The sequence below is a fragment of the Eublepharis macularius genome, chromosome 2 (assembly GCF_028583425.1).
Source record: "Eublepharis macularius isolate TG4126 chromosome 2, MPM_Emac_v1.0, whole genome shotgun sequence".
Lineage (NCBI taxonomy): Eukaryota > Metazoa > Chordata > Lepidosauria > Squamata > Eublepharidae > Eublepharis > Eublepharis macularius.
In genome coordinates, this window is record NC_072791.1 from 42741938 (window position 1) to 42768978 (window position 27041).

Genomic DNA, 27041 nt, shown 5'->3' on the forward strand with positions numbered 1-27041 from the left:
ACAGAGAATCTTTAGACGGTGAGAACTTCAGATATCAATACGTGTTGCAAATTATTATTGTCCAAAATTGGCAGAATGCTGAAAGTCTAGCCATTAAAATACGGGCTAATAATACCTGGCAAATTGCTAGTCTTTCAAAATTTTACTGAAAATGTTAAATTAACATAGATTGTAGACAATGAGAAGCAACTTAGGAACTTAATTGGAAACACTTTACTGAATTTTGAAGCCAATAAGGGGGAATAGATATAGACAACTAAGAGAATGAATATTATCTTCTATGTTTTTTGTAGTTTTTGCTTCTTCTGTGTAGAATGTTATTGTGTTATATATTTGTGTTATATATTTTTGTTTTATTTCTTGTAATTGTAGTTGCATTGCATTGATTTTTTTGTATTTATCTAAATAAATAACATGCATCTATATGGTAGCTCCTCCACACAGGGATCATAGTGGTGAGATTGTCAGGAATGAGCAGGATTGTCAGTATGGTGACATCTTCAGATATCAGTTAGTATGACATGTTGTCATCTCCATGTAGAGAAGCTGCCCCATGGGGGCCACGACATGCAGATCATACTAAAAGAATACGTTCTCAAACCCTTCACAACACTTTGCTGGCAAAAGCTCCGTTGACTAGTGCTGACAGAGCGCTTAGAAGCAGGCCATGAATTATTAAAACAGAAGTTCTTACACATGGCAACAGCATGCTTCCCTGAGTTGAAAAAAAAACGGATTAAGACTCATTAAGTGTAACTTAGATACAGCAAAGATAGGCTGTCCAGTTAATAGCTCCCTCCTTGTGCACAGGAGTGTACACACACACTCACACACACACAAACCCCTGGGACTGAAGACAGGCAGAGCAACAGAAATGATAATGAACAAGGCCAGACATGCAGGCTTCTTGTGCCCTTTAAGACCCCAAGGAGAAGGTGCCCAAGGTGAAGGGGGAGGCCCAGTAAGGGACAGTGCATCCTTCCACTGAATTCCAAGCACCACCAGTCAACAGAAAAGCTAGTAAAGAAAACATACATAAACATTTAAATGATTTGGAAGATGCAGTGTGAGCAGAACAGAGCCAGGCCTCATTTGACCCAATAATGAGAAAAGGTTTGGCTAGAAGCAAAAGATAACCCAGAAGCTTTTACTTCCACATAAGAACTGTCCAAACTTCATAGGCTGACTACCATCATACTTTGCAGATGGCTTTATTGTAGCCATTCATTACTTGACAAACTCAGAGGCCCATTACGAAAACAGAACTCTACAGATCTGATGCCACAAAACCATATATGTTGTTACTCTCTTTTCCCTAATCATTTCCAGTATTCCCAGTTTTGCACCACAGCACTAAGTCAGAAATGCGGGAAGCAATCATTTGAGCATCCTGATATGTGTCATTGTGACATTTTTACTCCTGAAAGGAATTGGTAAATCAGGGCAAGTATGTGTTTTGTTTTGTTTTCTAAGCCCCTCCCCCTCTGACCCCTCCCTCACCTCCTGTGGCTGGCACTCAAAAGCTGGCCTCACTAGTCACAACCAAGAAGTTCTTTCCAGAGCCAGCTGGGATTGTTTTGACAGTTTTGCCTTCTTGTCACATCATCCTGTCACTGCCCTCCTCCTCTTCCTTAGATCAGCCTCCCATTTTTCAACACTAGGGGTCAGGGTGAAGACATAATGAGGAGCATCACAATGGAAAAACACCCTCTCCTCACTTCAGGGACAGAGAAGGGGAGGGGGAGAAATCCAGAAGTCACACCAAGATTCAACAGCTAGCCTTGAGGCCATAAAACACTCTTGTGGAAACTTCTCAAGACTCTGATGGCAGTAGAAAATTCACTCATCATATTTGGAAGTATTGGAATAGCATAAGCATGGTTCTTTAAAAACAATACTCATTATAAGATTGAAGGATAAGCAAAATGTTACACCATTAGAAAAGAATGCCATCTTTAGAAAAGATCTTTAGAAAAGAATGCCACTAAAAATGACTTTAGCATTCAGTGACATTCTAACCCCATGGAGTTTGAACAATGTAACTGCTTGGGATGGCACTATGAGGAGCTAAGGGCACTATTATTCTACTGTGAGGCAGAGCAAATTGTTGTGCATTTTATCCACCTGCGATTTTATGTTATTCTCAGGGTTTTATAGGCTGGGGCTGGGACTAGAGCAGTTTTTAATTATTTGCATTAGGCTGTTGTTTTATTGTGATTTTATTGAATAGCTAATATTTTTGTATTGGTTTTTAACTGTTGCAATTGTTGTAAACTATTTCGAGATCTTAATTGAGGAAAAGCAGTATAAAATACAAATAAATAAATATGTGACTTGATTCTGCATCTCTGTCCAAAAGCAAGATGTTACCTATAAGATTGAATTAGAACTTATATCAGGGCCAAATGAGACATGGCCCAGTTCTGTGCTTCTTTCTTTCAATAATTTGTTAGTGAATAGCATTGCACCATGGGGAAGCACATGCAGAGCTTCCAAAAGAACCCACTCTGTAGTTTCCCCCCCCCTTGAGTTGTTTTAACTCCTTCCTCTCTCCCTGAATGTGATCAAATCAAATATAGACATTTAGCTTTTTGCCGAAAAATTTTGTATTTTCAAAAAACGGTTTCCTTTAAAAAATTATTAAAATACAAAACATAATCAGAACCAGTATACAGAGCTAACAAAATGTCCAATTCACAAATTTAAAACAAATTAAGGAAGAGAATGTACACCATTGCTCCTTTCTCATCCATTCATTTCTAACAGTTTAGGATTTTTTTTTTTAAAAATGCAGCCAATTGTTGCCAGTTTTGGTCATCTAAAATATGCTCAGCATTTTGAATTGCTGTTGGTTTGATTATTGATGAGAATAATGTGCAAATGCCATCCTCAAGTCAGAGAATACAGAAATACTTCTGTGGAATCAGTAGGTATGATATCAACATAATTTAAGAGATCAGTTTCAGATTTCAAGTCAAGGATCAATCCCACTATCTCAAAAATTGTCTTTTATATGCCAAGAAGGCTTCATTTCCAAAACCCAATTCCCTTTTTATAGTAATTTTTAAACACTCCCAAATTATTTCCTTTGTCCACACTTACTTTCATTCTCAATTGCCCTCTCCTGTCCTTTCTTGTTTTCAACTAGCCAAATCTGATTGCCTACAGAGGACTGTGATGTTATCCTGTTCACCATATGATCCCTGACTAGAGCTGCCAATCCCCTGGTGGCGGCAGGGGATTCCCTGCTCTCAGGCTCTGCCCTGCACTGCCACTCACATGGCCAGCAGGGGTAGAGGCCCCAGGGGAACAGACAGGGGAAGCAAAAAACTTCCCAGGCCGGCACACAGCAGACGCACTCCTCATAGGCATGATGACATCACTTCTGGGTGTGATGTGATCATGTCCGCCCGTGGCCATGCTCCTGTCCTTCGCAGGGGCCCACGTTACTAATCAAGAATAGAAGAAGATTAGGCTTCTAAGAGGCAAGCTCCGGGGTATTCTATCCGTTACCCACCACCACTTGCAGAGACAGTAGGGGAAAAAAGGGGGAAAGTCTCTGGCCTAGCTGTTGACATGTTACTTCTAGGTTAAATCCAGAAGTGACAGCGGTAGCTTTAGAAATCATCATAGAGTTTTCGTGATTCCTAGAGCTGCCAATGTCACTTCCAGATTGTCACTTCCAGATTGTAACCAGAAGTGATGTAGTAATGTCACCAATGTCAAAAGCCTCCCATTGGCTGCTCTAAAAAAGATACACCAACATAAGTGGAAAAAAAACAATGATGTCAAACAGGATTTTTAAAAGGTGTATGTATTATGGGGAGGGGGATTCCGCCCTACCGAAACAAATAATTTCCACAAGAAAAATGAAGACTGGTAAACCAGTAAATATGAGTGCAGTATAAGAGAGATATTTCATTCCTACCACACTGCCTAATACTAGCTCTCTAGTTTGCAAGTATCTCTTAGCACCACAGGAAATCTACAGAAAAGTAGGGGGAAGCATCTTTAGCAATGAAAAAAATTGTATGCCATGGTTAACACCAACTCGTGGAACAAAATGAGAGACTAGGCTGCCTCTATTCCATCCAGAGGGAATGAACAGTAAAAACCTCTGACTTCATGGAAATATTGCAATTTGCTATTTTTGGAGCATATATGAATTTGTCAGAATTATTGAAGCAAGGGTTTTTCCAGCTTTCTCTTTCAAAAGGGAGGGAAGGCACAGCTGAGTAGATTCAGTGTAATGTTTCATTGTGACAGGAACCATAATTTACTTCTTAAGTTGTCAATTTAACCATCTTCTTTATTTGTTAATTTTCCCCCCTCTCTTTATCCAAGATCTTCAGTAGAACAGCCAGTTCTCATAGATGGCAAAGTACAGGGAAAATATGGAGTTGCAAAATAAATGTAGTGAAAAGGTACATTTCCTTCCTTTCACTCCTACATGTCATAAATGCCTTGACATTTTTCATCACACTTCGGAGAATCAGAAGCTTGTGTCTGGAGAAAACACACACAAGGCTAGCTATAAGTTCACCCCAAAATGTAATATATCATTCTCTCCCACATAAAACAGTATATTATTCAATTTTTAAAAAACTTTTAAATTTTCCAATTTCTGTTGAATTGTCAATGTCAGATACGGAAACACACAAAAAAGTAAAGCTGTTACAATTAGAAGTTCTGCAAACAGCGCAGCTAAACCTGCCAGCTATCAATATTTCACTAAACTTGCCAGTTATCAATTGTGCTGTTAACAACAAAGCTTAAGAGTTGATCCTGCTCCATCTGTATTGACATTAGGGTTCCCAGGTCCCTATCCCCCCCCCAGCGGGAGGTGGGGGCTCTAGGACATACCTGCCGAGGCCTCCTCATGTATGCACTTTGTACACACACACTCCAGGCTTGCACAATCACATCACCTGGCCCCAATAAAGTGCAGGAGCATGCCCACAGCCAATGCAATATGGCACTTCAGGAAGTGACATCATCACACACCTCCGGGAACGTACCCAGTGCATGCTTTCCAGGGCTGCATGTCAGAGGCGAGCAATCACTGGGGGGGGAGGGTAATCCCTGGGAAATTGCCCACCAATGGCAGGCAACTAGTAAGCCTAATTGACAGGCAGAATTTCAGTTGACGTGACTTAGTTTCCCCACTGTTGCAACACTATGATGGGAGAAACAGAGGGTACTGATCAGAGCCTTCCCAGACACACCTCAGGATAGAAGCTGACAACTCCAAGACCAATAAATGTTGGCTCATTCAATTCTCACAGCTGCTAAAGATGTTGCTTCATAACAACCCATCCACTGAGGACACACAAGGACATAATAGGAATGTGGTGGAGAGATAGTGTGAGACAGTGGTTAATACTAGGACCCAAGAGGCCCAAAATTCATATCCCCACTCTACCATAAAGCTCAATAGGTAACTTATGGCCAATTACTCTTATCTCAGCTTAACCTATTTCAAAAAGTTGTTATTGTAGGCTCTGGTACATCTTAGGAGTCTGATCTTGAGTCTGATTAAGGAGTGAATGAAGTGAGTTTATTCAGGAACTACAACTTCGACAGAAAGGAGAGAAACAGAATAGATACAAACTACCTCAGTAAAAAGGGAGGAGGGATTTCCAGGAAGAAACAGGAAGCAGGAAGTAGCCTAAGAATACCAATCTGGAGACATGCAAGAAGGACAGAAGAAAGGAGGTAAGAAGGATCCCACTCTGCCATCTATCTAGCTGTCAGACCTGCTGCCCCTTGCAGGTATTCTGTGTCTTCTGCCTTATCTGTACACAAGACATTGTATTTCCAACAGTGCTGAGGACGAAACGGGAGAGAATCACACCACCCTGAGGGGTTGGAACAAAGACAGGACAAATATGGATAGACAGAATATCCGCACTTCTCCTTTCAAATGCGCAACTGGCTATAGCTGAATGAGTGCCACTGAAAGAAGTCAGAAAGCTCTGCTTCAGCGTGTTCTCAGTCCAAGCCTCTACTACCAACAGTCTACCTCTTCTGTTAAAAAGTGGCAAAGAAATGGGAAAACTAGAGATGAACTAAAAGAATTGGGCCTAAAGCCTAGGCAGTCTCTTTTCTGGATAAGGGCATGCTCCTCCTATCCACCTCCCATATTCATGATAATTTATTTAAAATATTTATATCCCACCTCTCCCCCAGAGGGCCAAAGGCGCAAAATAAATGCTTAACGGTATCAATTATCACAATTAAGAGACTAGACCTGCAAACCTCCAGGTGGGGCCCGGAGTACTCCTGGAATCACAGATTATCTGCAGACCACTAAGATCACTTTCCCCGAGAAAATGGCAGCTTTGAAGGGTGGATTCTATGGCATCACGTCCTTGCTGAGCTTCCTCCCCAATATTCACTCCCCCCAAGTTTCACCCGCGAATCTCCAGGAATGACCCAAAATGCAGTTGGCAACCCTAAGACATTCAACCACTAAGAAAACAAGAACAAAACGAACACTAGCTAACCACCACAACATTCACAAAGCTCTCAATGCACTCCACCCCTGCCTCAACTGTAAGCATTGTCCGCATTAAAAACTCCTCAAGGTCAATAAAATGCTCGCTCAAACCAAATTGCTTTGCATTTCTTCATGAAAACTATCAAAGATGGTGCCCCCTGACCTCCCTAGGAAAGGCAGTCCACATGATAGGAGTCATGACCTGCTCATACTGTGAACCAAGGAAAATTGGATAGTTAGGCCCAGGACAGCAACCAGAAGCTGGTGAGGTGAGCACAACTGGCGAACAGGTTGAGAGAGACAATTCTCCAGATGTACAGCATAACTAGAGCACAGTCAAGCAGCAATCTAACAAGACTTCTAAGAACAGGCTTATTTGGAATTCCAGGGCAAACCCAGGAGAAATTTCTCAAAACTACACAAACTGACAGACAGATATACCCAAATCTTACACGCTGCTGTCGGCAAGGTCATTAAATATTTGAACAATGATTCATAAGCACAGTTACCATTGATATTAAAGCCCTGTGCTGCATCTGCTAGTGGTCTCCCCCTAGCAATCAAAAGGAACATCCTCACCCGTCTCAAGCAGCAGTTTAAGATGCCAGAGTTTGGAGACCTATTCATGTGCATATGCACCATCAAGTCGCAACTGACTTACGGTGACCACAGCAAAGGGTTGTCAAGGCAAGTGAGAAGCAGAGGCGGTTTGCCAACGCCTTCCTCTGCAGAGTTTTCCTGGGAGGTCTCCCATCCAAGTACTGGCCCTGCTTAGTTTCTGAGATCTGACGAGATTGGGCTATACCCTGCCACCTTCCCTCCTCAAGACCTAGTCACACATTTGCAAAGTTGTGTTTAGTTAAATCTGATGGACTGTAAGATCTTGCCCCCTGCCACCTCCATATATTTGCTGCAGTGCACAACAGCATGCATACACACATATTCTATGCACCTGCATAGAATATGCAGCCAATCCATAGCTCTCAAAATCAGCCAATCCATAGCTCTCAAAATCAGGGCAAAGAGATTTCATTTACTAGGCATATGTACACAGGGCTCCACATGCTAGAGTTGCCAACCTCCATGTGGGGCCTGGGAAACTTCTGGAACTACACTTGATCTCCAGATGACAGAGATCAGTTCCCCTGGAGAAAACGGCTACTTTTGAGGGTGGAGTCTTCTGCACTGTACCCTACTGAGGTCCCTCCCTAAATCCTGCCCTCCCCAGGTTCCACCCCCAAATCTCCAGGAATTTGCCAACCCAAAGTTGACAACCCTGCCATATACATATATGCAATTTATGCATTACATTAAATGCATAATTATGAAGTGTTTGAGAGATGGCAGGTGTACTCTCGTTGTGCATTGCGTTTGCATAATTTTATGAATAAGCCTCCCATGAGACAATTGACATTAAGAACAAAGAACAGGCACTTCAGCTTGCCTGTTTAAAGAAAACAAAGTGCATGCAATTGTGATCTCACAGAAGCTATGTCACTCCTAGCCACTCATCAAAAAGCCACAAGGGCCATTTGGAGTATCAACCTTATTTCCTAAAGGGGAAAACACCATTACGCAGGCAACTTGCGTTAACAATAATAGCAAAAAGAAGAAGTCTCAAATAAACACCCATCTCCTCAACAGGTTCTGGTTACAAAGTCATCATGTAAAAAGGAGAAACTTGATACTATCAAAAAGGTTCTTACACACAGGCCATCTGGCAGTAGGAATACACCAATCAGTGTAGTGGCCAAATATTTGATTACGAGGAACTGGTTGTTATTTTGAAAGGCCAAGCCAATCTAAGGTTATTTGTTTGTTTATAGGCCACCTTTCTCACTGAGAGTCAAGGAGGATTACACAGTGTAAGCTGATATGATCAACAGATGGGACGTTCAATAAACGATACAATAGGCTATGGATTGTATAAATCTGAAAACAAGCATAATTCCAAATATAGACATAAAACATTGCTGAAACAAAACATAAGTAATTTGATATGACATATTAACTACCTGGAAACTACCCAGTAGGAGCATATCTACAAAAACAGATGTTACACAGTAATATAGTTTACAGTTCCTGTCCTTTTACCACTGGATCTAAGCCGTTTCTTTCAGGACAGCCCTATTATCTGAACGAAAAAGCCCTTCTGAATAATACAGTTTTGCAGAGTTTATGGAAAGCCAAGAGAGTAGGAGCTCTCCTGACCTCTTCAGGCAGACCATTCCACAAGGTGCACGCCACCACAGAGAATACATTTGTACAGGCAGCAACTGATTTTGCCCATTTGCAGAGTGGTATTTGCAAAAGGCCCTGTTCAGGTAAGCAAAGCTACTGTTGTAGAGCATAGGAAGATAAGCAGTCCTGTAGATGCAAGGGGCCAAGACCATGGTGAGCTTTGTGATAGCCAAAACTTTGAATTGAGCCCAGTAACCGAAGGGTAGCCAATGAAGCGACTGCAGAATGGGAGTAATATGCATGCTCCACCTAGCTCTTGATTTAACAGAAGGTGTGGAGTTCTCCACCATCTGGAGTCCCTGGGTTGACTCTGAGGGGAGACCTATGTAGAGTGCATTACAGTAGTCTAGTCTCGATGTTACAAGAGTGTGCATGTGAGTGCTTAGAGTGCTGTCAAGTCACAGCCAACTTATGGCAACCCCAAAGGGTTTTTAAGGCAAGAGATTAACAGAGGTGATTTGCCTTTGCCTGCCACTGTGTAGCGATCCTGGACTTCTTTGATAAGTCTCCCATCCAAGTATTAATAAAGGCTGACCCTGCTTAGCTTCTGAGATCTGACAAGATCAGGCTAGCCTAGGCCAGCCAGAGCAAGGCTGCTAAGATGGCAGAAATTAAAATGGCCCCTCTAGGTTGGTACCAATACAAGCATGGAATTGAAACACTTAAAACTTCCAGATGTTTTTTCACTCCTAATTGTATCTTAATTTGATCTCAGAGTAACCAAATCACAACTTCAGAAGCTGTTGATCAATGCCAGAATTCGGCCCCAAGAACAAGTGAAGCAGTGATGAAAAGAGTGGCTCTGAGCATTTGCAGAACACCTCTCCCTGATCCCTGAATGACCACAGCCAGCCTCCATGTATATCTAAAAGAAGCCATCAGAATATATGGCTTCTTGACAGGGCTGAGATATGGCACGTTTTGGTTTAGAAATTAACCTCTGAAGAAGACGATCAGACCCAGAAGCATGTGAGATACATGCAAACCCATGTGATGCAAGAGATGCAGTTGAAAGCTTGAATCCAGGACTCCTCAGTCCAAGTTGCCATTCATCCACTTACTGGGTAACTTTAAGCTAGTTACTCTTTCCAAAAGTAACCTACCTCACAGAACAATTTTGAAGATAAATTCAGAAACCCCCCATCCGAGAGGCTCTGAGCTCCATGGAAAGAGAGGGATAAAATTGCGAAAATCAGTTCCTTTCTCACTGAGGTAAAAATAGGAACAGGGAAAAAGTAACCAGATTTTATTTCTGTATGATTTTTTTAACCATCCAAAATGGCATGCAACAAATGCTGCATGTCATGTAACTAATAAATAAGACACACCATTCAATATCAAACAATCAATAATGAGCTCAAATGAAACTGAAGGCATACACAGAATCAAACCTGTCATAAGAACAGGATTAACTTCACTTTTTAACCTCTCTGTTTGACAAGTCACTCAGCTGCAGGCCTCTGTAAACCTAACTCTGCCTCCTGAAGTGTGGTCACCAGACATCCTTCCTGAAGCATCTTGGGTTGTCCTGTGACATTGTCCTCTGTGCACTGACCTCATTTTGCTTCAGTCGTCTGAGGAGACTGCTATACATCAAGACATCCATCTCTTCTTTAAAGTTTATCGATCGGCTTTCTTTTAAAAACAAAATGAAAGCCAGACTGGAGTGACTAAGCTAGTCCCGGCTTGCACTGTTTGTTGGCTTTGAATATGTGAAGCAAAACAAAAGACATCTGGATTGACCTGATCATTCATCAAGCTCTCCATTCCTGAATATTTAATCTACCCTGTAAGAAAGTGCAGCCTCTTAGAGCAAATGGGGAAAGGTAAGGTATGCGGGGGCGGGGGGGGAGTGTACAGAGAGAAGCAAAGACATTGGAATTGGTCCAAGCAGCCAAGCAAAGCAAGTACAGCCCACCACCACCACCCCGTTTAGTCTGATTACCCACACAGCTTTTAAACTCCAGTGGCCAGCCACCAATATGGATGCCAAGTCCAGGGGCAAAGCATCTTTTCCCTGGGCCTGGTACAAACTAACAAAAAGAGATACAAGATCATATCCCATACACAAAATCTCGTGAGTCCTGAAAGAGAAGATCATATCTCATGAAAGAGATCATATCTCATGAGTCCTGAAAGAGAAGTGTCTGTTCTTTTCTGAAATAATATAATATAAATAGCCCATATCATGACAATGGGCTTGCATCTAGGCTCCTCACCCCACTGGAGCCCACAGCCCTGGTAAACTGTACTCATTTCCTCTCGTTCTTGGGCCAAGACCATCATCATGAGAGGGGTTTTGTACCTTTCAGGAAGCAGAATTCTACCAAATGCAACATTTTGGTAGCTGGGTTAGAGGCTGAACTCTCTAGGTCTCCTGTTCCATGAGCCTCCAGATGAAGTTCTGCCCAGTGACAGTGGCAGGGGGAATCAGGGTGTGGAATATCCTCAATCCTAGCCCTAGACAGGTTGCAGAGCAGGCAGGCAAGACGGACAAGCATACAATCACCCTTTGTCAGATCGTACAGTAGTAAACAGCAGGAGAGGGAGACAAAGCTAAGGCTTGTAAGGTCTAAGAATGCATGACCTGGAGTGATGATCCATCATTGTCTGACTGTTAATAAGGGCCGAAGTACTCCTGCAAGAAGACTGTATTCTACATCCCATCACACATCAGGGGTGAGCAACCTATGGCCTGCTGTGCATGTATTCTACTCCTTCATTTCCTCCCACTCAAGTGGCTAGAGGAAAACTCCTTAGGCTGGGGTGGATATCTGCCCCATCAGTTATCATGAACTGTGGTTCCTGACCTCAAATGGCAGCTGGGGAGGATGGAAGACTGGCATCCCAAAGAAAGTTGTTTCCTCTTCCTCTCTAATCTCAGCCAAACACCAAGACAGCCTGCAATGTGTACTAACAATTAAATCTAAGCCACTGAAGACTGTAACTGCAATTCTATAAGAAATATAAATAATGCAGCATAATTATAAGGCTGTTCAGTACTACTTTCTGTGCAATTGATCAATGAGCAGTGTAATTTAATTGTAGGGCCGTGCAACATTACTTCTAGTGTAGCCTGACTAATGGGCTGTGCAATAGTATTTCTAGTGCAATTTTATTTATGAGTGGTATAATACTACTTCTATTATAAGATGTCCACAGGATTGTGCAAATACTGTATCTGATAGTACTAATATAATATCCATACAGTATTAAATTAGAATCTATGGCTCTATAAAATACTCTGTGTGGTCCACACCTGAACTGTCCGTATGAGAGTGGCCCACTGTTCAATCCCGCCATTGCCCTGCTGTAAAATATCAGCTCTGAGATAAAGAGGCAGTATAAGCTCTGGTGAAGTTGGTATGTCTCCAATTACCTCTAGGACAGATAGTTTCAGGAATTTTCAAACCAGCTGAAGAGGGAGTTTCATGGAGGAGCTATGAGCATCCAAGAATCATAGAAACATACAGCTGGAAGGGGTCGCAAGGGTCATCTAGTCCACCCCCTGCACAATGCAGGAAATTCATGGCAGGGCAACATTCACAGCAGCATACACATTTTACTTAGCAGGACCAAAGTACTGTGGAAAGTGAAAACTGGTATACTTTAGCAGACGCAGGAGCAAAGGGGAGCCTATTCCAAGGTACAAGGGTATTTGCATGATGCAGTATATATGACATTTCAGAAATCAAAATTTGCCTTTCATTACTCAGGAAACTGTATGTATGTGGTTCAGGTGGGTCTGTTATTATTTTTTTAAAAAATAACGTATTTAGAAATAAGAAAGATTTAGCAATGGAAAGTGCATAGAAAAGCTTATACAAACAATACTTACAGTTAATTTGACACTTCTAGTAACTTATACAAATAACAAATCTAAAATTAAGTTTATAACTTAAACAAGCACTCCTTTTAAAAATGAGCGAAACTGATAAAGGTTATTAACAGAACTTAGCTATGTTGTAAATCTCCTTCTCTCCTTGGTTACTTATACAAAATTTAGTATCCTCTATTGGGGATATAAGGGGGCCTGTTATGACAGCGTACAAGACCCAGAGAAATTACGCCTGGGCCTTGTCCCGGGATGGCGGTGTTCCTCCCCTCACAGTAAAAGGCTGCACCGAAGGGTTACGCTCAGTGATCACTGACATCTCCTGGCTTTTCTTTATTATTTTCTCTTCACAGTGCAACAGTGATCTGCCAGGCTGGGACTTGCTAGCTAACATTCTCATTTCCATGTTCCTCTTAAAAGTAGCAGAGGAGCCCTCTCCAGGACCTAGAAGTGGCAATCCTAGCCCCTAAGCAGCTGTTGGTCACAGCATCCTCCAAAAATCACAGATTCCAGTCCAATCTAGAACTCTGACTTCAGGTTTCAAAAGCCTGGGGCCAATCACAAAAGTGTGTCATCTTCTGATGGAGGCAGCTGTTTCCAAATGGGTGCTCTCTTCAGACACCAAGGTGGTGCCTCCTGAGACCTTCTGATGCACCTTTTCCACCAAGAAGAAAGAAAGCCAGGAGTTGATTTTGTCTGAGGAAAGAAGGGAATTGGTACCTGCACACACACACACTGGCAGAGCCCACATTGGGAATTACAGCATTAAAGCATTTGATACGCCATAAGATCATCATGTTAAAACATATGGGTTAGGCGCATATATATATGCTCCTAACACGCACCATGTGCGTGTGCATGCGTGTGTACACATACATACATATATACTGGCTGCATACACCCTACACGCAAACGTATCAAGGAGCCACAACGGGCAATGCAGAGAAAATGAAACTTGCTTATTTGGTTTTATGTATGAGAAAACAAGGGCTATGCAAACCTGCATTTCAGAACATGTGCAAAGGGATAAACAATAGTACTGGGAAAAGAAAAAATACATATGAGGAAATGCATACAAACATTGGGACAAATATTGGAACATTTTAAAAATGACAACGTATCAACTAGAGGGCAGTGATTATGTTAGAAATAGAATGGTTACAGACTGAACCACAGATACAATTCCAAGACATTGAGAGGAAGAAATATAGCATAGAGTTAAAAGGTAGCCCATGGCAAAAAACTGAAAGTCTTACAAAACACAGAAGTGACAGCAAAATTAGAGAAAGGAAAATAAGTGTAAATATAATACATGTTAGGGGGGGAAAGCGATGAATAAGAAACTAGCAATTAGAAAGCACAGATCCGATAACCAAATTAGAAGAGTAGCAATTATTAATAGTCGGAAAATAAATTAAATAGGAAATTAAATAAGGAAAAATGAAAGTTATGGATGTGAGTGTTGAAAGATATATGATGTGAGGAGAAGGGGGAAAACAAACCTCACAGCACTTCCTGCGCTCAAGAACAATGAACTATCAATTTAGAAAGTTAACAAAATAATTCAGCAAAACTAAATGTGGTTGATTTCTTCCAGATTTAATCAGTTACAAAATCATACGTTGGTTTCACATTAGGCTTCTCAGTTGCCAAGTTTGCCCCGTAGTCCGCTGATCGCTGGCAATCAGCAGGAACTGGCAAACCCTCTGGCGATTGATCACTTGCCACCAGCTGGCAACCTCGGAAAGCATGCACCGGGTGCGCTCCCAGCACGAAGCAACATCACTTCCTGAAGTGATGTCGTTGTGCCAGCCGCAGGCATGCTCCCATGCTTTGCTGGGGCCAATTCTGCCCCCAAACAGGCTGCATTTGCCCCACGCAAAGCACAGGAGCATGCCTGTGGCCAGCGTGATGTCATCACTTTCTGGAAGTGACATCATCATGCAAGCCTGGGAACGTGCACACGCTTTGCGTGCCTGAAATGAAAACTCCCAGGAAGAAAAAGGTAAGTGCCAGTCCCCCCGCCACTGGAAGGGTATAGGCACATGGCAATCGTATTTCACATACCCTGCACCCGTGAAGGATTGCCTTTTCCAGCATGAGCCTATCCACACATGTAGCCAGTGCAGAGAACCCCTGGCTGCCCCACATCACACCAGCTTCAGAGGCAGCACATCACAAGGTCTTCTCAAGGCAGTGCTGGGATTATGGAATTCCTGCCCATGTGAGGCTCATTTGTCAGCACTTTTGTGAACTTTCCATAAACTGATGAAGACAGCCTTTTAATCGGATGTCGTTTAACTTGATACCCTGTATTAATTCTGTTGGTATTTACTTAAATCATGGTTTTAATCTGATGTAATTAATTTGATCCCATGTTTTAATTCCACTGTATAGGCAGTTTTGCCTTGTTTGTTTTTTCTCAGCTGGCCTTTAACGTCTTTTACTGTAGGTTGCCTATTTGTTGTGATAGATGTTAAATGTATGGTAATTTGTAGACCAAAACACAAGTTACAAAATATTTTAATAAATAAAATATCACCACTGATCCCTTTCAAAAGGTGAGAAAAGGTGTTCAATTCAATTTAAGAAATTAGCAACAATACAAAAGCAGAGTAACATAAATGTGCATGGGGAAGGAAGAGAGATTTAAGGCAAAAATAATGGAATGTTTCTAAGATAGACTCAGGAAATATTTGATTGTCAAAGAATGAATTCAATAACTATGTAAAAGAGTCATACAGTTCAGGCAGAGGAAACCAAGGGAAGCGTTGTTGCACAATACAAAAGTGAGAGAAATCAACAAGGTGTTACAAAAACATTAAAAAGTTGTTCACATATCCCCAAATAGTAGGAACTTAACAGCAAAGAGATCTGTTAAGTTGAACACTGAATGTTAACATACAGTGTTCAATTTAAGGCATTAACAGCCAATGCAAAGCAGCATCAAGATATTTGGGGGGAGGAAAAAATCTGAGGAAAAAATGTGTACATATTTCCAAAATAGTATATATTGCCAAAGAGAAAGTATTTAAGATAATTATATATGAAAATGGTACAACGGGCCACAGGAGAGTCTCCAGCAAGAGACTCCCCCAGGTTGGGTGGCGGGGCTCACCACACCAACATAAATGACATCAATGGTGGTACATTGATGTCACTTCCTATGCACCCAGAAGGGATGTCAGTCCCTCTCTGGGGATCCTTTAGCATTTTTCCGAATGCTAAAGTGTTCCTGATGACACGCTGGAATCATGCTGGCAACAAGGGCTCCCTTTGACCAGGGGGCGCCCTTTGACCTCGTGTGATGACATCACTCACGGAAGTGACATCATCACGTGAGCCAGGAGCACACGCGCAGGGAAAGGAAGCCGTGGTAAGTGCTGGCTCCCAATCCCCCACCAGGAGACTACAGGGACCTGGGGATCCCCTGTCGAGGGACTCCAGGTCGCTGGCAACCCTACCACCAATTGGAATTTGCTTTGCTTGATCTGTTTAAAAAGACACAACAGAAACAGCCCGAAAAACTAAACAATGACTTGGACTTATACAACTTTTCTGCTGGTGAAAAATGGAAGAGGAGATCCCTTTGACTACCAAAAATGTTATGCCAGGGATTACAGAAACTGCATGGACAAAAGCCATGTGAGGTGGAGGTTGCAATAAAAAAGGGAATTGGGTGGGACTGAGTGAAAAGTTGGCTGGATCCAGCTCACTATATTGAAGTGAAAACTATGACTGACTTTTTAAAAGGGGGCCTGTGAATTACTAGCATCAGTAGCATTAAAGTTTTACACGTTTGTATTTTTAAAAACATTTTAAATGTTACTATAACTTTAAATGTAGAAAAATCTTATTTTTTAAAAAAATGTAATAAAAACAAGAGAAAAATATATAATTCCTTTTATGAGACCGATTAACATTTTAAATTTTACTACACAATGCACTCTACATAGGTTTCCTGTCAAAATCAAGGAGATTCCAGCTGGGGCAAAATGCTGCAGCTCATTTATTCTCAGGGGCTAGACAGAGCATGCATATCACTCCCATTCTGCAGTCACTCACAGAATCACAGAGTTGGAAGGGGTCATATAGACCTTATAGTCCAACCCCCTGCCCAATGGCCACTCCATTGGCTTCCCTTCAGTTACAAGGCTCAATTCAAGGTCATAACTATTACATTTAAGGCCCTTCATGGTCTTGACCTCTCATATCTGTGTAACCACATCTCCCCCTATGTTCCTCCACAGCAGCTTCGCTCATCTGGACAGGGCCTTCTGCAGATACCACCCTGCAGTTGGGCAAAATCAACAGCTGCTCGTACACATGCTTTCTCTTTGTTAACCCCCACTTTACAGAATGGCCTGCCTGAGGGGGTTAGGAAAGCTCCCACTTTCCTGGCTTTCCACAAACTATACAAAACTGAATTATCCAGGAGGGCCTTCAACTGAGATTATACGACTTTGGCACAATAAATAGCTCGTCCTAGCTGTTGATTATATTGCATGCACTTGCATTGTGTAGTCCACCTTGGATCTCAGTGAGAACGGTGGACTATAAACCAACCAACCAACCAAGATATACACGCTACAAAGTAAATGCACAAATACAGATTTGTACACAGCACCCATTATAAACCCCCAGGCATAATTTTAGGGATGAAACAAACATGTCTGCAATGAAGGACTGTGGGAAAACAGTGTAGTTCCACTCAAGACCAATGTTGCTGTCACTGGACAGCAGCAGCACACTGAAAATTCCACTGCTTTCCCCAGGCAGAGTTAAGAAAACCCAAGGAATAGCCAGAACAAACAGGGAAGAGTCAATCCTGGAATAATCACAGTATGCATATTCGTCACCTTCTCCCTGGGCACTGAGCATCTGGGACAAAGGTGCAGGTCTTCTCTCGGCAGCTTCAGGAACTGTCCGTTGTGCATTCCTCCTCATTCTCCGCCACATGATCCTTGCCGTACTATAAATTGTGAACTTTCCATTGCTCGCTGGAATCCCCAGTGAAATTGTATCTTTAACTACTTTTTCTGGAGTTTAGAAGTAGAATTCTCTACTAGCCCAGAAGAGCAGATCCACAGGTGAAGGTGAATGTTAGAGTAACATCCTGGGTGCAGTGAAAGTGTTCATTCTTTGTCGGTATCTCCTATTATTCCTAGGCAAGTTTTCCAATACAAATAATCAGCAAGACGAAAGTTACACCAATGACAGCAATCATTCTTTCCACTGAAATTAACTATGGAAGTCTCTTCTCTTGCCCAAATACCAAGCATATTGGAGGACAATTCACTTGATACATTACCCACTTGTTACCATGATGGGTATCAGAGCCTCAGATTTGACCCAGATAATACATACAACCTGTGGAAAGATGGAAGCTTGCATCCGATTTGAATTTTACAATCAGGACATCTTCTTCTATCATGTAGGTAAGGTGCAAATTTCCAGTAATATACTATAGCAGTGCTTATTAGATATGTATTCCCTCTTCTCCATTCAATAAACTGAAATCCTCATATCACAAGGTTCATAACTCAGCTGTCACACCACATAAAGCATCCCATTTCAGATGAAAAAGTGTGTTTGTGTGTTTATAACGTTTTATATAATGTTTATGTTGATTAAGTTGTTTATAGTGTTTTTAGGGTGGTATTTGACAATTGTAAATTACAGCAACAATTTAAGACCTTGCTCAGAGGCTGTAGGTTTCCCTCCTCTTTGATATTTACTGTTATTATTAACAACAACAAATTGTGCTTACTGTGCAGCCTGTGAGCCCTTTGCAGCCATTAATTAGTTTATCTTGTGTCTCTAGTGACCATCTGGATCACCATCAAATTAAGATATGATTGGAAAAGAGCTTTAAAATGTGCAAAAAAAGAGAGAGGATTTCTTCTGTAAAAGAATAAAGGGGGGTTGATCAGGATCAGTTCACACAACACGTTTCTTTCTACCTTGCATGCTTCCATTCATCATCTGTGCTTCCTCTACGTGTTCTCATATCTGTGGCAAATTTTCAACACAAAAGGCAGACAAGTATGGTACTGAAGTAGGCATCTTTTACTCAAGTAAGCAGGGGTACTCCCAGGGTTTGGGAACAATCATCAAAATGCTGTCCAGTAAGCACTTCCCCCCCCTTGATAAAGCCAAGACGCAAAAAGAGAGGTGTGATGGGCTGGCAACGAAATGGAAGCAGCTGCCCCTAGTAACCATTGCTTTTTAGCTCCCTTGCCAAAGCAACCAAGCAGCTATTGTTGCAAGGAGGAACAAGCACTGCTCATTCACCTGATCTCACCCTAGAGTTGGCAGCCGCTGTTCATACCAGCCAGCACTGCTCACTCAAGCAGATAAATGAACAGTGGACAGAGACATGCATCAACCTCTGCTGCCTGCCATCTGATTAACTGGAAGAGGACTGGCCACTAGGCCAGATTCAGACTAAATTTTCTGCTAATAAAAGGGGAGGTGTGATTTCCACCAGTTCCCTCTTCCTGCTGCAGACACCTGGTTTGCCCCTTATGCCATTCCTGAGGGTCCTCTTTCCTCCCAGAGCATTGTTTCAGAGAGATCCGTGAGCAGATGCAGGAAGAGGGAAGGCAGAAAGTTGTGTTCCGCTGATGGAAGTGTCTTCTATTAATGGAAAACTTACAGTGCAATCCAGAGTTACTCCATTCTAAGTCCATTGAAATCCCACTGAATGGAGTAACTCTTCTTAGGATTGCACTGTTAGTCTGGATGCAACCCACCATTTTCATGCTCGCCTAGGGAGGGAGAAAGCCCAGTCTAGGGGCCCAAATATCACCACACTGCCCCCACCCAAAGAGGGAGAGGAGACAAGCCATGACTGAAATTGCAGCACAGCAGCAGGTTCTCCAAGGTGATTGATCCTCAGTGGCTCCCCAATGAAGCCTACACCTGATTAAAGTTGCCAATCTCCAGGTAGAGTCTGAAGGTCTCCTGGAAGACCAGGCTTCCCACAGAAAATGGCAGCAAACTTCATAGCATGCCACAGATTCTAGGTTAAATCCCTCTTCTAAATTCTCTCCTCCACAGGCAACACCCCCAAATCTCTAGGAATTTCCCAGGCTGGACTTGGCAACCTTGTGACCTGTTGTAGACCCATGTCGGCAAGGGCCCAGCTCCCCATTTCTCATTTGCAACCACTTGCTAAAGTGGGAGTTGTGTCCACGGTAGAACAATGCTTAAATATTTGTGGAAAGTCTCTAGGTATTTTTAATTGTATTTATGGTATGATTTCTGTACTACATTTCTTTAAAAATTCTGTAACTTGCCTTGACCCTCGGAAAGGCAGAATACAGATAAACGTAAATAAATAGATTCAATGACTTCCCAACGTCTTTTCTTTTAATCCATGATGATTTTAACAAAACACCCAAGATGGACGTTAGAGATAAAGAAAGATGAGTGAACCATCTCTGATACACAAAAAGCAGCATAAAAAAGTGTATCAGCCACATTGTTCTGAAAGTCTAAAAGTGCAATCCTAAACAGAATTATACCCTTCCAAACCCATTAACTTTAGTAGACTTAGAAGGGTGTAACTCTGGATTGCACCATAAGCTTCCTCAGCTATAGAGGGACAGTATCAAGCCAACAAAAAGAGAGAAGTGACACCGAGCCCCTCTCTCCCTGCTCCTCAGCCAAGGTTACCATGAATTTCCTGAAGTGTAATTTTCAGCTGGAAAATCAAGTCCAAATCATTCTGCAGCCAGAAGGAGAAAACACAGTCCACGTTGGCCTGCCCTCAACCTAGAAGAGCAGGGCAAGGATCAGACAAACATGCTGGCTGTTTACCGCTGGGTGAATTCGAACAACAAGCAATTTATATTCATTCATCAAGGAAGATGCAAGTAGAAGCAAATATTATGGACATGTTCATTTGTTTTTTGATTACAAAATGTATGCAAATTAAGTACAGCCATCAAGCTCCTGGAAGAGCGCCAGAGTGGTTATTAGTGTCATAAAATGGAAGGGAGGTGGTAACAGGGCACCACATGCCTGCAAGAGAGGGCCGAGCAGCTGCCACCAAACCCATCTGGAACAGGAAGCCTTGGCCATGCCAAAGGGTCAGGTGGAAGATAAGCCCTGCGGTAACCTGTCTCTTTTTAAAAAGGAGCCGAGAAATCTGTTCACTCTGCAGTTGAAAGTGTAATAATTACAGAGTGACAAGCTCCTCTGTCATTCAGGAGGCAGCATCCCCAGGAAATCTTGCTCTGTAATCAAGGAAAGAGGTGCAATCAGGGCCCTATTCAGGCTGCATTTCGAAACAGCCCCGGCGGGCGGCATGAGCCCTTTGAGATGTCGCCGCATTGCCTACATGGATTTGCAAAGCTGGTCACAGCACTGCCTACATGGATTCGCTACCACCAGAGGAGTTTACTAGAAGCCCTTAACAGAACTTCGATTCAGCTTCACTTGTAATGCCAAAGGAAGCCTCAGGAACGTAGACCTTGTTGGAGATCTGCATGTCTCTGTACGCTGTACACTTAGGAAATCTCTCTTCTGCAAATTGATCTGGCAGGTGATATGAGAGCTACTTCCCATCCTAGGTTTTAAATTGCAAGCACATTGTTGCCCAGATTAAAAGCATAATGTAGGAAAGGTGCAGATGGATTCGATAGCCTTATGGTACATTCCAACTATGGCTTATGGACGTGAGAAAAACACAGGTAAACCAAGGACCAATTTGCACTTGTCGGGCCTGACAAAGGACAGGCCAATGGCCTGACAGAGGACCCACAATCAGCCAGAGATACTTATCTGATCAACACACACGGACTAATGAAACTTTTTTCCAAGAGCTTCTGGGACAATCTTGTATTTGTTCTTGGATAGGCACCTAAAGGGAGAAGAATGCATCCCTTCTGTGCTCTTTTTATCCTTTCTTGTATCCACAGAGCTTAAAGGAACATGAAAAAGTCATGTTCTACTCAGAGAAGAATGTGTGCTTTCATGTTGAGGCAGCATGCTTACAGGAGGGGAGGAACTGAAGGCATCTTGGCCAGGGCCACCCCAAAACCTGGAATTTACCTTGACTGTTCTTGTTCTTGCAAAGCTGAAAGTAACACTGAGCAGGTCAAAGTGCTGGCTAGTTGGTTCTTCCTTTGTTTTATTAGAATCATTCACAAAATTCAATGTCTTTTTTGTCTTTTGTTTCATTGAAACTCCATCGGGAATTTGAGTAGCTTCTGGTGTCAGAGCAATCCCAGAAAACAGAGATTTACTGGTTGGTAGATAGGGAGAACCAAAAGGAACCTTTATGACTTTTGTTGGACAAGCATAAAAAACAACAGAGGTTATATTTTAATTCCCACTTCACATTTCCTCTGGAAGTGAATGGATCAACTCCAGATGCTATTATGTAACACCATATACCCATGGCAAAAATGCAGCCCACAAGCAGTTACTCAAAAATCTTCTCTTGGATCCTCAAACAGCTGGATTCAGAGGACATATCTACACCAAAAATTAGTTTAAAATTCATTCATTTCCCCCAGGAAACCATGGGAACAGTAGTCAAGTGAGTCTTAGCTCTATCATCAAACACAGGATCTGTCCAGAAAAAATTGCAAAAGTTATCAGAATGAAAAATACATGGTTATGATGCAGATGTGCCAAGGTACACTAGACCTTATAGGTCCATTCTCAACCTCTCTTTCTTCCCCCCAACCCCAGTGGCAATTTGGGCAAAGATGAGGAGCTGCCACCATACCAGAAGTGGCGACAAGCAGACAGATCTACTAGATGGCATCTTGAGGAGAGTCCCCCAAGATGTGGAGTGACACTAACTACTCTTTATAATTTGTAGTTATTAAGGTCAAGCATTCCATCAGAAGAGAGGAAATTTGTTTTCTAAGTGTCCTGATTCAAATCAAGGCCATGGTGAAGGGGGAGAAAGGGCATCAGCTTCCCCCCCCCCCAATTTTCCCAACCCCAACTGACCGTGGATTTCTATTTACCCTGGTTGCATAAGTAATGAAGGGCAAATGCATAAACCTCCCTGCACTGGGCAAACAGCACTCCCCCGGGACATTTCAGGTCAGGAAAACTGCATGGGGTGAGGCTGAAAGCCCTTCTCCCCCCACATCGCAGTCCCAACCCAAATCCATGCCCCAAGCACTTGGAAAACAAGTTCCCCCACTCCTGATATCTGATTGTCAACATCAAAGTCAGACTGAGAGAACTCCAACCCTACATGTTACAAATTGTAATATGCAGTTCAGCACGTACCCCTGAGGGCTGCATACACTGTTTGTTTGTTTTGCAAAGTAGACACAGGTCTCTGAAAGTTTATGTCTATAATGTTCTTTGCAGAATTTCTGCAAATATGTCTTTGGACATTTGTGCATTGAGGTTCACTAACTGGAACTGCATTAACGAATCTGGGATACTGTAAATGGAACATCACTATCAGCAGGGTTCGCTAAGTATTTATTTATATATCTTCACTCTGTCCACAGAATAAATGAGCTTGCTGTGGTTTTGCCATCTGCAGACACAGGTATCAATCAATAGCCAAGTAATGGCTTGAACTCTGTCGAGAGAACTCATTATTAAAAAGGTACACATTGCATTTAGCTATTAAAACTGGAGCTATTGATCAAGTCCCATCAGCCAACCAACCCAAGTCAGTGACCAACTGAGTGCAAACCAGCTCAGAAATCAACAGGCTGGCAAATGGTGTAATGCAGGTTAATGATCCAAAGAGGGGGGGGAAACGTTGGTATCCTGTTGAAAAGGAAAGCCACCCTTGAAAATTAAAAGGAGATCTGAAATAAAGTGTTCATTAACACACCAAATTATTTGTTACAGTATCACGTAAGGCAAGGAGGAAACAACATGGAAACATTTTGAGAAAGATGATTAAACGATCCTGATTCAAATCTGTATCCTACTAGAGGAGACTGGAATTATTCCACCAATCAACAATTCATTGGCCCAACCAAAAGAGAAACCTAAGGATGGTCCACTCCTCTGCCTTGCTCAATGACTCTCGAGGGCATTTGTTTTGGAAGGGGATCTACCCCTTCTTCCTTACAGAGCCTGCAGCAAAGCCACCGCAAGGACACAGCTGCAACTCATGACAGGATTAGGCACCACAAATCGAGGATGAAGCTTTCGTTGGAAATTGGGCGGAAGGAGAAATCGGGGGAGAAGGATCAGCTTTGCACAAATAATCAAGCAGCAGCTAAAATATCGCAAGCAACATGGGCAAGTGCATAGTCAATTATATCATTTCCTTGATATTCGCTTCTTCCATTGATAAGTTTCCAGCGCACTGCACTCACTGAGGGTCAAGCTAAATAAAACACCGAGCAAGGGATGAAGCCCATGTCCGATGATGCAATTTTACCTGGGAACTGTAGTTTTCCCAGATAGAGCTGCACAGGATTGCTGGAGGACAGGGGCAGGGAGGGACTGCTTCACTGCCCTCCGCCTAGCTGCCCCCTCTGCTGGCTGCTCTGCTGGCTCCCCTCCCCTCTTCTGGCTGCTCACCTGCCTCATCTCTCCCCCGCACTCTGAGTAGCAGCAGGGACTGTCGCATGCCGCCATCGTCTTCCTCCTGCCTTCACTCCCTCCAGGAGTGCAAGCGTGCAGCCACCCAGGGCGCAAAGGAAGGGAGCTCAAACAAATATGATAATTTCATCATCTTCACACCTAGCCAGAACAAAGGGCACAGCTATATCCGATTCAAAATGCTGTGAGCAGCAGAATTTCTACTGAGCGCTCAGGCTCTACAAATCCTTTATTAATATCCATGTACTTACACTTTCCATTCTTCCTTGACCATATAAAGGAGTCAAATAGTGTCTGCTCTCGCCTGCAGGTATTAAAGCATTTCTTGTAACCCCTCACCTCTGTTTTTTTATTATTTTAAGAGGGACAGAAGGTGGTTATGTTACCCATGTGGAGAACTCTGAATTCTAAATTTTGCCAAAACTGTGGAATACAGGGAAATCACTAATAACCAGGCTATGAATGGGCAGCAAAAACCTGTGAAGATAGCTTGGGTAGGTCCTATTTTGATTTCTTTTCCAATGTGATACTTTTGTCAATAAGTAATCAGCTTCTTGTACCATGTTAGCTTTCTGACAAACAGTGAGCAAACAGTGTAGCCAATGAATATCACAAAAATGTTGTGCAGCGAAATTCAGAAGAAAAGATTCAATGAACTCTTACCTTCAGAACAGAATCTCCCAACATATCCAGTGGCCGAGCAATCACACTGTGGCTGGCCATCAAGAAGGAAGCAATTTCCACCATTCTCACAAGGGTTCTCTGTACATAACCCTTCCATGTCCAGGCGGACCCCTTGGTGACCCAGGAGCTGTGGTTCTGAACTGCCATACTTTAGGTCCAAAATAAATCCTTTAAATGGTGGCTCACCCAGGACACTGTCAAGGGTCAAGGCTGCAGGACGGATGTCTGACGGGACGCCTCCCATAAAAAGGTCACTGACAATATTCATGTATTGGCGCTGTGGACGCACCTCTCCAGGCTTGGCTTCACCATCCAGCACAAGAACTGTCCGGAGGTGGTTGCGACTGACCATCAGGAAGTGAAGGTTGCTGTCATTGACCTGCTTATCTGTGACAACTATGGCCTCAGCACAGTCCACACTGAATCGGAGCTGAATACGCCCATCAACCAGGGACAAGCAGAGAAAGTCGCAGACGCCACCATCGTCGAAGTAGAGGAGCAACCCAGCTGAGACGTTGGTCTTCAGTTGGAAGCTGAGGTCACTCCTGGTGCTGGCATCCCAGCGGAGGTAACGTGCCCACTGACTGGGGAGGCCCATGAACTCTAGCCCAAGACACAGGCTGAGAAAAGAGCCCAGCAATAAGCTCACCTTCAGGGTGAAAGAGGCAGAGTGCAGAGTAAAGCCCATTTTTGAAAGAATGCTTTTCCTTAAGAGATGAAAAGGGTTGAAAGCCACCCACAGCGGAAGCTCTGGCAATAAGCACTACAGCTGTTAAATTCCACAAGAGAAAACACGAGATGAATTGGCAAATTCTCCTTGCCAAGGAAAGATCTCAGCTATCCAGTAGGATCCAGAGGCCTTTATCCCTGGAGGAGGAGGGGCAAGGTGAGGATTTTTCAGGCAAAGTTTTTGGCCTTGGGTTGCTGACCCCTGCTGTCTTCAGTGGAAAATGGAAGCAGAGTCAGCAACCAGTCTCCAAACAATTCCCTTAGGAACAATGGTGAGAGCAGCAAAGCAGGGCTAACCATGAACTCATCGAGCGCATAACTCCCTGGACAGAAAGGGCAAAGTCAATCCTCATTGTGTAAGGAAGTTGATCCAGTCACTAATTCCCCACTTCTTGGCAACTGAGTCCTGAAAAGACAATGAAAAAGTTTAAGGGTTAATTCCGCTTAATTCATCACATTGTCATGTTATGTTAGAATATATAATAATAATAATATTAGATTTATATACTGCCCTTCAGGACAACTTAACGCCCACTCAGAGCGGTTTACAAAGTATGTCATTATTATCCCCACAACAATAATCACCCTGTGAGGAGGGTAGGGCTGAGAGAGCTCCAGAGAGCTGTGACTGACCCGAGGTCACCCAGCTGGCTTCAAGTGGAGGAGTGGGGAATCAAACCTGGTTCTCCAGATTAGAGTCCCATGCTCTTAACCACTACACCAAACTTGCTCTCATGTCATGTAACATATGTCATGTTACAACTGCACAGGCATCCATTTTTTCAGATCTGGCTAATGCTGCATGTAATATTTCGAGTAATGAGACATATTTGTTAGCTAGGCCACACTAATATCCGGCATCTCCCAACATGGAATGAAAATAGATAACTATCCATTTGTACTTAGAAAGCTCACAGAAGAATTGATCATTTCTTACACATATCCTCTGCACCTTGCATACCTCCATCACAGCCCACCCCAAGCAGGCACCAGATTGCTCAAGAAAACATTCACTGTATAGTCCACCAAACGTACAACTTAAACTCCAACTCCATACATTAACTTGATACAGACTGATGGGATTCTACAGCACATCCTAGAGACAGTAATCCTGTCTGTGAAAACATTCTTTACCTTTCCTGGTTTTAAAAAGTTAGAGATGTTTAGAAAGAGCACATGATAGCAGGGCAATCCAAAACAAAATTCAGCTTCCAGTAATGTTCCCCTCTTCAGAGCCTAGCGTCCCCAGAAATGCTGAGGAAATAGCAATCTTTCAACCTCTTCAATACCAAGCATATCGCAATGACTTCCTTAAGAGCTACCACACATTTCCACTTCTAGCCATATGCACTAGGATATATCTATTCCTAGCCAACTCCTCCACTGTCTAAGGCTATTCCATCAAGTATACCATCCTGGTTGCTTTCTGCTAGTTCCAGTCCAAGGCAAAAACAGTAAGTATAAAAGAAAGGATTCCTCAGGACAGAGCAGTCTGAAATAAAGCAG

The 27041-nt window shown here is 42.7% G+C and overlaps 1 protein-coding gene across 4 annotated transcripts in view; it reads right to left on the minus strand.

Annotated features, from left to right (window-relative positions):
* The window catches only part of NRXN3 (neurexin 3), a 1560869-nt gene extending 1535375 nt beyond the window's left edge, over positions 1–25494 (minus strand). For all 4 annotated transcript variants that reach the window (XM_054971960.1, XM_054971959.1, XM_054971961.1 and 1 more), the window contains exon 1: positions 24786–25494. In XM_054971960.1, coding sequence (XP_054827935.1) covers positions 24786–25494 — 709 coding nt within the window. The remainder of the gene's footprint in view (positions 1–24785) is intronic.
* Between the last annotated feature and the right edge of the window lie 1547 nt (positions 25495–27041).